Genomic DNA, 12,556 nt, shown 5'->3' on the forward strand with positions numbered 1-12,556 from the left:
AATCAAGCACCCTACTCTACTAGCAGCAGAACCTACAAACCTTGTATTAACCTTATGCACATGGATCATATAACTGGAGAATGCAATGGTACAAGCTATGGGCTTTTAGTTTTAGTCCAGTTTTGTCTATTATTACATAGATTATAGAACATAGATTAGAGCAGCAGTTCAAGATAAAATAACAGTACTTTATTTGGTTCAAGCAATGCCTAAAGATTTTGGCTGCTGTGCCCTTAATGATAGGTGGAGTCTATGATGAAGGACATGGTGCCTGAAATGAGTTAGGCCCTCTCTTTTGAGCTTGATAGCAGAAATAAGTACAATTCTTTTATCTTGAAGTGTTTCTCTAATCTACGTTTTGATTAGGAAGGGAATGTCATGAGAGGTGCACCCAAGAAGGCATGGGTTTCTGCAGAATGGAAAGGAGAGACTACATGGCCAAGATTGAGTACTTCCCAACAGAGTCCATATGATGTTCACAGAGGTGTGTGAGGCATTTGCTATATGGAGGAGAAGGAAGGTGAGTCTACAGAGGCTAACTTTTCTGTTCTTTCCATTAATAGCAAGGCTGTATTGCTTAACGATGCCAACGCACATCCTTTCAATTGAGTTAATATGGCTGAACATTGAACAACTGGAGACACAGCATAGGGCCTGGGCAGGAGAAGCATTATCTCTTAACTCTCTGTCTTACTCTTCTATAGAGTCTATAACAATTATATTCCTGCCACTCACTAGCCTTGTTCACGGGGTCCCTGTTCCCTTACTTCCACACTAGAGGTTCAGGTCCCTCTACGGCAAACTGGCTTTACTGGGCCTTGTTGTACCCAGGCTCCCTGGAAACATCCAGCTGGGTCAGCAACCAGAAGCCAAAGAGGAAGATCCACCCCTTCTCACTCACTATACCAGAGTGTGACAGGAAGTGGTCCCAAAACATCTTGGCCAATAACTGGGATATACAAATTACAACTAGCTACATCGGCATCTGCACAGCAACTAGGGCGATCAGGAAGTGTAGGGATTTAAAGCCATAGGGGCACATTAACCTATGGGTCCCTACAGTATGGATATATAAACTTCCATTATCCAGAAAACCCCAGGTCCTGAGCATTCTGGATAACAGGTCACATACCTGTAATATATTTTTTTGTACTGAGATAAACCAGCACCTGCAAAAATGCCATTCAGAGAGAGCACAGGTTGGAATCAAACTCAAGACCCCCAGCTCTGTGAGGCACCAATGCTAAGAATGGTGTAGCCTGCAAACCTGGAATGGCATTATTTAGGCACCGGATTCATTTTAACCCATTTCAACTTCACAGCCTTTAGCTTACACACAATTATCCAGTGTCAGACTGTAGACCTTTGGGCCAACTAGAGGGTGTTCCTGCCTAATGTCCAACCACCACTAATCACCCCTTTCCCTCACCACTAACCCCCACTAGGGCCGGGGCCCACTGAGACTTCTCATGGCACTCTGGTGGGCTAGTCTGACGCTGCACTGATCCGGAGTGTTTATCAATAATTAATTTGCCATTAAGCAAGACAGTACATGATGTTTACAGGTAAATAAGTTATCATTTTAGAACTGATGGCTCTTCCGTGCTTTTCATCGTAGTGTGATTGGACTTTTCTCACTGGATCATTAAGGTAAAATAACCCCAAGAACACAAAGCGCTTAATTCTGACTTTACTTACCGGAGCATTCAGCCAGGCTTTGTAATTACTAATTTACTAGTAAACAATAAACAATCATACATTGTTGTGCTGAGATAATGAGGTTGAGCAAAGATTGTTTATAAGCAATTAGCAGAAGCAAAGCTGGTAATGAATTAGATGGAACGATACTGTTATTTCACCATCCATTTCAAGCTCTGTACGTGCGCAGACTGTCAGCTAAAATCCCTAACAGCCTGGTGGGTCTTGGCACCATCCGGGCTTTCTGTCCGACGGCACTAAAGGCATTCTGCCCAATAACACTAACAAATCTGCTAAAGGGATTCTGTCTTATACTTTAAAGGAGGCACATAGGATAAATGAAAAAAAACCCTAATGTTGTAGGCAATTACAAGTAATATATGGTGTTGCTTTTACATGGTGCTAAAAATTAACATTATCTTAAAAAATAGCCACTTTATTGGCGCTCCCTATAGATGTTCTCTGGTCCCTGTCTGTGTTTCAAATGAGGGGTGGGCGTGTCCTAACGGTCCCTGCCAGAAGCACAGTGGGGGGGGGGGGCAGCCAATCACAGCCCTGCAGTTTCACCAGCACAGACAGGCTTCAGTTCCCTGTCAGGTCCGGCCTGATAGGGAACTGCAGCTGATTGGTTCCTGTCCTACAGAGCAGTGAGCTGAGAGGCTCACTGCCAGTGGCTCCTCTGCACAGCCTGGGAATTCAGGGAGCAGGAAGTGGAAGGGAAGGGAGGGATTATTAGGGTTTTTGCAGAAATATTCAATAAACCAGCCTGAAACACTACTTTTTAAATCACAATTCTTTTATATCTAAATGAGTATAATGCACTGGTACATTCTTATTTTTTACTCAAAATGTCTCTTTTAAAAGAAAGAGAAATATTGAGTAAAGTTGTTTTGGATGGGGGATTCTATTTCTTCCCACTCACCTGACTATTTCCATTGCATTTCTGGCAGATAACAGAAGCCTATCTTGCTTTACGGAAGGGACATACAGTACTCCCAGGATCAGAGCCCATATCCCAATGGCAAAGCAGGATCAAAAGTTTTTCATATGGATGGCGCTATGAAAAACACGGCCATCTTTAATTTTTAGGCTAGACCCTAGATCATCCTTGCATCTTTGAGGTTAATGTGTTTATTGGCCTTTTTCTGCAGTGCTCTTACAAACATGTTTGGGGATAATAAGCCTATGATCCATTTCTTACATGTCTACCGTTAAATATTCATTGTCCATTTCTGCAGCAATCTAACTGGTATGGCGTGGGGCTAATATGTTAGTTATCCATTTTCTGCAGTCCTCTAACTGGCATATCTAGAATTAAAGTGCTCATAATTCATTGTTGCAGTGATCATATTGGCATGGCTGGGGATAATGTGCTTATAATCAATATCTGCAGCAATATAACTGGAATGTCTGCGGTTAATATGCTCGCTGTCCATTTCTCCAATTATCTTACTGGCATTTCTAGGATAAATGTGTTCATAGTTCATTTTCTGCTGTAATCTTGTATGTAAATTACTGGTTAATTATGGCTAAAGGATGTGGCATAGGACCTAAAAAGGATGGGGAAAACTCAGTGCATTTTTGGGGCCCTTAAATCTCACCTTCACCTAATCTTGAGGGAGCCATGCTTTTCTGTATACGTAGTGGAGGTGGTTACAATGGCAGGTATGTTTGGTGGGCCCCAGTTACCCCAGTCCTACACTGGTCCTTTCTATCCTACACCAGAAGGTTCTTCTTCTTTTTTTTTTTAAAGCCAAGTATCTTTTTTCCTTAACTGACAAATTTTCTGTCTTTTAGAAGTTCTTTGCCCATTAAACAAACAAAATTAACAATTATAAGACACACCCAAGCAGAAATTCCAATGAATGTAAATGGCATCACGGCACATTTACAGGCTGATATCTGAAATAATTAACATCAATTGGAAAATGATTAATTACAATATTTCTTCTGTATAACTTGCTAGAAGGCCTTCATAAACAGAGAGAAGAACCTCGCGCAACGTGATTAATTGCGTAGCCGTAGGAGAATAAAGAGGATTAACAAAACAATAAAGGAACTTGCACGGCAAATACGAGAAATTTCATTTCCGAAACAGAAGTAAATGAAGTAGTAATACGGGAAATTAACACTCGCACTTAGCAGCCCTATAGCAATTGAGGAATTGAATTAAATGTGTATAGAGGCATCAAATTACTTTTTTATTGCGGTTTTAGAGTGCCTTAAATGATCATAAAGCCAAAAATTGCGAATAATACATGAAAAATATTTTGTGTTAAAACCTTACGCTTACTCTAACAATATAAACTACACGTTTTAAAGTACCTTGAATGGATACCAACACAATACTCAAAGTAAACACAGTACTACTAATGTCCTGGAAAGGGCACTTTTTTGTTTAGAGCTACAACAGCCCAAACCTCTAGGCCCTTGCCACTAATAAGCACTGGAAGCCAGCCTGTCCACTTTTACAGAAGCATGTAGTAGCTGGCCTCCTAAAGCTCTCCTATAAATTGGACATACACTGGCCAACCATCTGGGATCCGATATCTGGAAAGCTGTTATCCAGGAAGCTCCGGATTACGAAAGGTTGTCTAACATCAACTAAATTTTATCCAAATAATACAAGTTTTTAAAAAAGATTCGCTTTTTCTCTGTAATAATAAAACAGTAGCTTGTACTTGATCCCAACTAAGATATAATTAATCCTTATTGGAAGCAAAACCAGCCTATTGGGTTTATTTCATGTTTACATGATTTTTTAGTAGACGTAAGGTATGAAGATCCAAATTATGGAAAGATTAGTTTTCTGCAAAACCCTAGGTCCCGAGCATTCTGGATAATAGGTCCAATAACTGTACTGTGAATGAAAAGTATTGCAGATTGGTATACCGAAACCAACCTCCTAGAACAAATACATGCCCATATGTCCAGTAAGTTTAGCTGAAGTAGTCAAACTACCCAGCCAAACCTGAGCACGTAGGGAACTGAATCCAGCAAAAAGTGCTAGAAAATACAGCAGCCGAAACCTGAGCTGAATCCTGGATTTGATGCATCCGTAATGTAAATGTTGGGGGTGAGAACAGTAGGTCGCAAGATGTATGTGAGGTGGAGAGCAGATTGTTACTGGCCCTCCTTAGCTGTAGTGTCTATAGTTACAACACTAGAATGATGCCTAAAACATTATAGGCACTTCATTATGCATTATGCTTCACTGTGCCAAGAACAAAACCACTTTAACAACGGTTGTAAGACTTATTTCCCTATAGAACAACCTTATATAATATGTATGCCACAATTTACACTTAAGTACTACCAACTATTAGCTCTATTCTGCCTACTGCAGATAAGGTAAAGCAAATCAGATCTCGGATTAGTTTCTATGGCAAATTTGCCTAGTTCAAGTAAACAAGCCAAGGTAAGGTAAAATATATACATAATAACGTGCAAGTAACATACATAGTAAGTTAGGTTGACAAAAGACACACGTCCATCACGTTCAATGTCTATCAAGTTCAAACTATGAAGTCTATATATAACCTGCCCAACTGCTAGTTGATCCAGAGGAAGGTAAAAAAAAACCCCAATTTGAAACCTCTCCTATTTGCCTCCGAGGGGGAAAAAATTCCTTCCTGACTGCAAGATGGTAGTCGGACCAGTCCCTGGATCAACTTGTACTATGAGCTATCTCCCATAACCCTGTATTCCCTCACTTGCTAAAAAGTCATCCAACCCCTTCTTATATCTATCCAATGTATCAGCCAGTACGGTTACTACAGACCTACAGAAAATAAAACAAATAGTAACATACATAGTATGTTAGGTTGACAAAAGACACACGTCCATCAAGTTCAATGTCCATCAAGTTCAACCTATGAAGTCTATATATAACCTGCACAACTGCCAGTTGACCCAGAGGAAGGTAAAAAAAAACCCCCAATTTGGAGCCTCTCCTATTTGCCTCAGAGGGGGAAAAAAATCCTTCCTGACTCCAAGATGGTAGTCGGACCAGTCCCTGGATCAACTTGTACTATGAGCTATCTCCCATAACCCTGTATTCCCTCACTTGCTAAAAAGCCATCCAACCCCTTCTTATATCTATCTAATGTATCAGCCAGTACGGTTAATACAGAACTAAAACAAACTCTTAAGCCACATGGCATTTTCATTACATGGTAATTGAGTAAAGGGGAAAATCACTTACTGGTGAGAACCACATTACTTTGAGAATCCATATGGTCAGAGCAAAGTTCACAACTAAGATGATGAGGAGAAGGAGGACGAATAGGTAGAGGCAACGTTTTCTCCATCCGTAAATGCCAATATTGTAGACATATTGTTTCTCCGGCCTCTCGATGTTTGTTCCTTGTGTTGCTTTTGTATATTGTTCTCGGACCATCTGCTGTAAGACATAGAAACAATGCATGACAAAACATTTCATAATCCATCGTTTAGCAGCCACCTGTGCCTTTCGTATGAACACTTATTCTCCGGGACAGCCTAGAGCCTCCACCTTATAGCACTGCTGGCTTTTATTAATTCAGAAAGCTCATTCACAATGCAGCAATATTCCCATTTATTCTCTTTTCTTTTACTTAGCCTGCTCCCCCAGCACCACTCCAATCTATATGAATGTTGCAGCCAGGAACTATCTATCTAACACCACCTTCAGGCATAGCAAATCAAGTTTTAATTTTGTTGTGAATCATAGATAAGCCCATGCCTTTTACACTTCCTCAGCAGACATCAGTATAAGCAGAAGACCCCTTAGAAAAAGTTTCCTCGTGTTCCAGTGTTCAACAAAACTTGTCGGGATGGTCTGTTTTGCAAACGTACTGAAATTACAGAACTGTAAGGACTACTAATGGAGCATCTATGCTCCTTGGCCTTCTAGCAGTCTTTAGGTGCAGTGTCTCTATCCTTAGACCAATGCAGAGTCGGCGTGTCTCTACTATACACTGACTCCAGTGTAAAATAATGTAGAAAAAAGTGTTAAGAGTGTAGAAATTTTAACAAACCAGTATTTACATGATTGTGTTCTTTAATAATGGGTTAATACTGTGTTGCGTTCACACATTGGGCAATTAGACTTATGAGATACATTTTCCTTATTAAATTGAATCTGGCCCATTGTGTTTTTGTTTGATTTGTTACCTTTTTTAACTTTTTGAAGTTCTGACTGGCAACTCTATGTTCTTATGTTTTGAAAATTCCATTGGTAGGTTACTTTGCAAAAACATGGCAAAACAATCTTATAGCCCAAGAAATCACTGACAATGAGTGTGCATAATCCCATCTACCTCCAGTGATATTTGGATCATTGATAATCCCCCGGGTCTTCTTTACAATCCCTGACAATGCATGTGTTTAGTTGCGTTCCTGTTAGACAATGCAAAGACGTTTCGATTCAGTGCTATCTGAAGGTGGCCACACATGCACTAATATGGTTGGGTGGTGTAGGGACCCGAAGGGTTAATTTCCCCTTCGGCCAGAGCTGAGAGTGGGGTTTCCTAGAATTTCCAGGGGCAAAACTCTTGGATTGGTGCAGCATGGCTGATCCCAAAGGAAGCCAACAGGTGTCGCTGTGCACCAATATAAAAGGAGATTGCCATGTGCTCACACATCCATCTTGTTTTGGATGCAGGATGGAGTGATCGTCGGCTGGGGTGCTACAGTGGCAGACCTCAGGCTACGGAGACACACCATATGGCTGATATGCCCTGTGTGGGCTCAGGGATAACTGGACCCTGATGTTCCGGAAGATTGATGCCAGACACTGGACTTTAAAGGCTTGTGCTATAGACAGTACTGGGAGCTACAGTTCAGCAAATGGATCAAGCAAGTGATGTGCTTGACTGGGAGAGTCTGGAGCCTATAAAGAATCTTCATCGCTGTGGATGCCTGTCAGCTCTGTGTGAGACTACCCGTCTGTGTGACTCCCTTGGGGTGAGTGTTACCTGAGGGAAGGGGTAGGAAAGAATGATGATCCAGTGATCTCCTGTTTGGAGAAACAGGCTGTAAGTGTGCCTGCCATGTGGGAGCAAGTACTTTCCAGCAGGAAAGGTATTTGGGCAGGTAGCGCTACCTAGGACTGGTACTCTTTTGGGGACAAGGGATTGAGACTCTTGGGCAGCCAAAATGGAGTAGTGCGGGACTTTTCCTGGCAGGGAATTACCAGGACTGAACTGCTACAGGTTCCTAGGGTAGTGGGCATTTGTATTAATATCTATGTAAAGTTTTACTTCCCCTTTAAATTTGCGTAAAAGTTATATTTGTTATATAATAAAGTGCGTGATTGATTTGTTGTCCTAATGGGGCCACCGCAGGTGTATTCCCGGATCCCATTAGGTGGAGGCTCTGCCAGAGAAGCATTCCCAGTACCCTTTCATCTTGCAAAGGACACTCAGGACTCGAGTTGGTAAGAAGGTACGACCTTGGTACCAGGGGGGTTAACCAAGTGGGCGTTACAGTGGTTTGATCTGGCCATTTTATTTCACCATCAATGCATGTATTTTTTTTGCAGTTAGATGGCCAAACAAATCATCCAGCCCATCAGTGCCCATTCTTGGTATATGTACTAGATATTGGCAGATCTGGACGTGAAATTGGCTGCAGTTTACACCCACTAAGTTCTATTTGATATTTATATATCATAATTTTCAAGAAAATGTTGGTTTTTGGATGTCTTTCTCTACAAGTAAACTGTTTCTGGTAAGAAGATTCTGTCCTCATTTGCATGCAGAGCAGAAGGAATTCTGGGAAGGTAAAACAGTTTCTTTTTTCAAAGAATACCCTTGGGGCAGATTTATCAAGGGTCTAATTTTGAAGTAACGGGAGTTTTTTTGGAACTCCCATAACTTTGAAATTCGAATAAAAAAAGACCAACTGAAATTTATTTAAAAAAAAAATTTAAGTTTTTTGCTGCGCGTGAATAGGCTGTATTTAAATCGTTCGAATAGATTTGAAGTATTTAAAAAAAAAAAAACAAGAAGGTTCTAGGAGGTCCCCCATAGTCTAAAACAGCAATTCGGCAGGTTTTAGATGGTGACTATTCCCTAGTCAAGGTATACAAAAATAGATCGAAATTCCATTAAGCAATGTAGTTGCTGATCAGATATCAGTATCCATCAGTATAGTGCAGGATTTATTTAATTACCAACTACAGAAAAACATTTTGGGAATTAAAATTATTCTTTTTGGGCCATGTTCTCTCCTACCTTTTCTAGTTGTACAAAAAAAATGAAACATAAACAACAAAAGCGATTTTAAATCACACTAAATAAACCCTATCCTCGCAGGATTTCTTAATCTGCGCAAATGGCTTTGGTAATCAATGTAGATGAGCCTGACTAAAAAGAGTATAAATGGTGGAAGAGCATGAAGCTTCTCTGTGAAACTATGGAACAGTAATGTGACTTAATTGCACATTACACTAATGTTTAGGAACATGACCGTGTAGAAAAAAATTGAATTACTTTAGGGTGCACCTCCGAAGAGTACTTAATATTATAGTTCTTGTTAAAAATAGAAATAAGTGGCGGAATGCAATTGTAAAAACTGCGGCTGAATTGCTCCACTGAGAAATAATTGCATGCCTAAAACGTCCTCATTTACTGCTAGATTAAGTGGCATTTTTGCATGCAAATCAAGTCAGGCCTATAATCACTGTTCATTTTCTCAATGTACCATAAGCAATTATTCCAGTACTTAAGACAATTTAAGGTGTTTTTAGTAGTTTGCACATAAATGGACTTTATTCAGGGATAATAACCTACCACTGTGCGCTGGCATTTGCCACAACTGTCAGCCATGTTGGACTTGGAGTATATGGGACACACAGAAGCATGAATCATTCATAACTGCCGTCAGTTTGGGAAGACAGACCCCACTAAGAAACTGGAAAACAGGGGTAACTCACTAATATTCAATATGTCCCCTGCTCCTCAGCTTCTCTCTTCCCTTTTATCAAGGATGGGACATGAGACTTTTAGCAATAGTGAAAGCAAGTCATTTTGGAGAGCTTCAATGCAATTAGTTTAATGGAATCTGCAGGCCTGGATTTGTGGAAAGGCCACGGATTATTAAAACGTAAAAGCAGAGAGTTGCACTGGGAACAAAGTGGGTTATTCAAACAGCTGTCAAATCTTCTTCCCACCTGGTCCCCATTGCTGTTCCCATCTTTCCACTGAGTGGGCAGTGAAGTACGAGCAGGGTCGGTGGGGTAGGGGAGAGGGAGAAGAATAGAAATCTGCCACTGACAATCTATTTTCATTGTATATGATATTTTCCAAAATAAGAAACCTATATCACCATTAGTTTTGTCTTGAAACATGTCTGGACACAGGGACAGTGGAACACGGACATCGGAACACGCCTGCAGTTCATAAGGCAAGGGGAGCAGATTCTCTGCATTGTCTGGCCCTAGACTTATTCCTTTGCTGAAAAAAATCCCTGTGTGTGTTAATTGAAGTATTTCTCCAGCCAGCAGTCCATATAAAGATAAAGGTCTTCCTATGTGTTGTTCCTAGTAGGAACAAAACTGGACTTGCTGCCTAAGACCTGCCCTACATTAACTTCTTTTATTTCATGTCATCTTAGTACTGGACATTGACAGCCAGCTGCCTCAATGTCTGCATTTAATACCAAAACGTTACTTGATCCTAAATCAGACTTGTGTCGGATGCCAAAGGGCTGAACACTCACCGAGTTTGTTGCGTTGAATTGGAAATTTGGAAGTGAGCCTGCAGACCCACATTTAGCATGTGCCCATATAACCTACAATCAATTTCTATTCTCGCAGCTGCTGAATTTTTTATATATGTTCTTCCCTGAGTCCTGACCGCCCCCAACCTCTCCCTCTTGCCTACTGCCCTTTGCTTTCCAATTTCACTCAAACTCTACACACTTCTCCATTCATCTGGAAAAGTGCTCAGCCCGGTGGTACCCAAAAGGCTTTAACTAGAAATGATATTTCATTTCAGTTTAATCATTTCAAAGCAGCAATTCTAATGACTGGTACATGAAGCCAGGAGCATCAACAGTGTTTTACGGTTCTACATTACTAGCGTATGGTGGGAGAGCAGGGAGTTCGTTGGCCGTGAGACATTTTATGCCCTCCGCTTCCCAAGAAAATATGTTAACCATTGATAGATCGCATGTTGTAACGACTTTGACCATGCACTTTTGTTATATCCCCACTAATGAAACGATTGTGTCTCCTACTATCACTGATTAGTAACTTGCATTACTCCTCACTTTCACTGAACCTCTAGAGATGACGGAATTGCTGCACTTTGTTTTGTTCCAATTGTTAGAAGTCGCCAATGATAAACAATGATGTTGTTTCCATACTTAAGGTGCAATTTACCGACACTCAACAAACTGCATTTTAGGTTCTGGTTTATGGTTAAAGTCTTTGCTGCATTATGAACGTTCAATTCTACAAATCATTCTTTTTAGTGCCATAAACAAATTTTTCATATAGTTACTTCATCCACAATTTTTTCGGAATTTATCGTACAGGTGGAAACACTAAAATCTACGAATGCAAAATAACGGCAAGTAAAACCTGACAAGGTCATGTCGAAATCAATGGACAGTCCCTTTCTTTTCTTGCAAAGATCCACCTTTCGTTCGTGGTTTTAAAGCTTTTCAGATCTCAAAAGCTTCATAGTTGTACAAATTTTTTGTTCGTTCACAAAATATTTTCGTATTTTTTCTTTTGGATTTTTTGTATTCGGATCTTTTAATAACTTTCAGGACATTTGGGGGGTTATTTATTAAGCACTAAATACACAAAATTTGAAAAATTCTGATTTTTCAGACCATAAAAAAAAATCTGAATTTCTCGAGAAAAGTCCGATGGTATGAAAACTCAGAATCCAAAAACCCGACATCTCAAAGCTCTTGGGGTCCTGTATTAGTCAATGGGGAAGGTGCCAGTGTCTGTGCTGTTGTCAGTAACGATATCCGATGATTTCAGGGATTTTGGCCCAAAAAGTCCAAATACTCAGAGAAATTTGTGTTTTCTGACTTTTGGGGCAAAGGTCCAAAGTTTGCCCGAACCTTTTTTTTTGAATGATAAATAAGGTCCATTCAGGAATTTGGAGTTTCTCTGATTTTTATCTTAGAAATACTGAGATTAACTCAGAGCTTAATAAATAGAGTTTAATCGTGGTTTCAAAAAGCTCTAAAACAACTAAAATTTGACCTTTAATATAGGGTCCTCTTAATGTCTGTGTTAGGCTTCGAAGAGTCAAATGCCAAACTCTGAAATACACACCATAATATTATATATTACTGAAAGTCTGAAAGCACCAGAACAAGAGTCAACATTTGCCAATAAAAATGGTGGACAACCTCATTCTACAAAGAGTGCCATATTTAAATGAGTGGTCACTACACGTTGTCACTGGAGCTTCCCATCTTAGAATCTGTTAGCAGTGTCTGTGACACTCACATGCTCAGTGGGCTCTGAGCAGCTGTTGAGAAGCTAAACTTAGGGGTTGTCACTAATTATCCAGCAGAAAATGAGGTTGGTCTGTAATATAAGCTGATGCTACAGGGCTGATTATTAAATTCTAATGTTAATTATGCTGGTTTCAGGAGCTGCCATTTACCAATAATTATTTGCTAATCAGCCTCAGCCTTATATTGTGACATTTATATTCTGTATTTTGTGAGTCGGTCCCTAAACTCAGTAAGTGACAGCAGCACAGAGCATGTGCAGTGAATCAGCAGAAAAGAAGATGGGGAGCTACTGGGGCATCTTTGGAGACACAGATCTTTAATGCTAAAGGGCTGTGTTGCCTTGGGCTTGTACAGAAGCACAAAACATAATGTACAACATTTCTAGCTA

At 40.2% G+C, this 12,556-nt stretch overlaps 1 protein-coding gene across 5 annotated transcripts in view; it reads right to left on the minus strand.

The window, feature by feature from the left end:
• The window catches only part of sgcg.S (sarcoglycan gamma S homeolog), a 129,581-nt gene that overhangs the window by 40,833 nt on the left and 76,192 nt on the right, over positions 1 to 12,556 (minus strand). For 3 of the 5 annotated variants that reach the window (XM_018250283.2, XM_018250286.2, XM_018250285.2), the window contains exon 2: positions 5,903 to 6,100. In XM_018250283.2, coding sequence (XP_018105772.1) covers positions 5,903 to 6,100 — 198 coding nt within the window. The remainder of the gene's footprint in view (positions 1 to 5,902; positions 6,101 to 12,556) is intronic. The other 2 variants (XM_018250284.2, XM_041584518.1) reach the window with 1 other exon arrangement.

This window comes from Xenopus laevis, chromosome 2S, assembly GCF_017654675.1.
Source record: "Xenopus laevis strain J_2021 chromosome 2S, Xenopus_laevis_v10.1, whole genome shotgun sequence".
NCBI lineage: Eukaryota > Metazoa > Chordata > Amphibia > Anura > Pipidae > Xenopus > Xenopus laevis.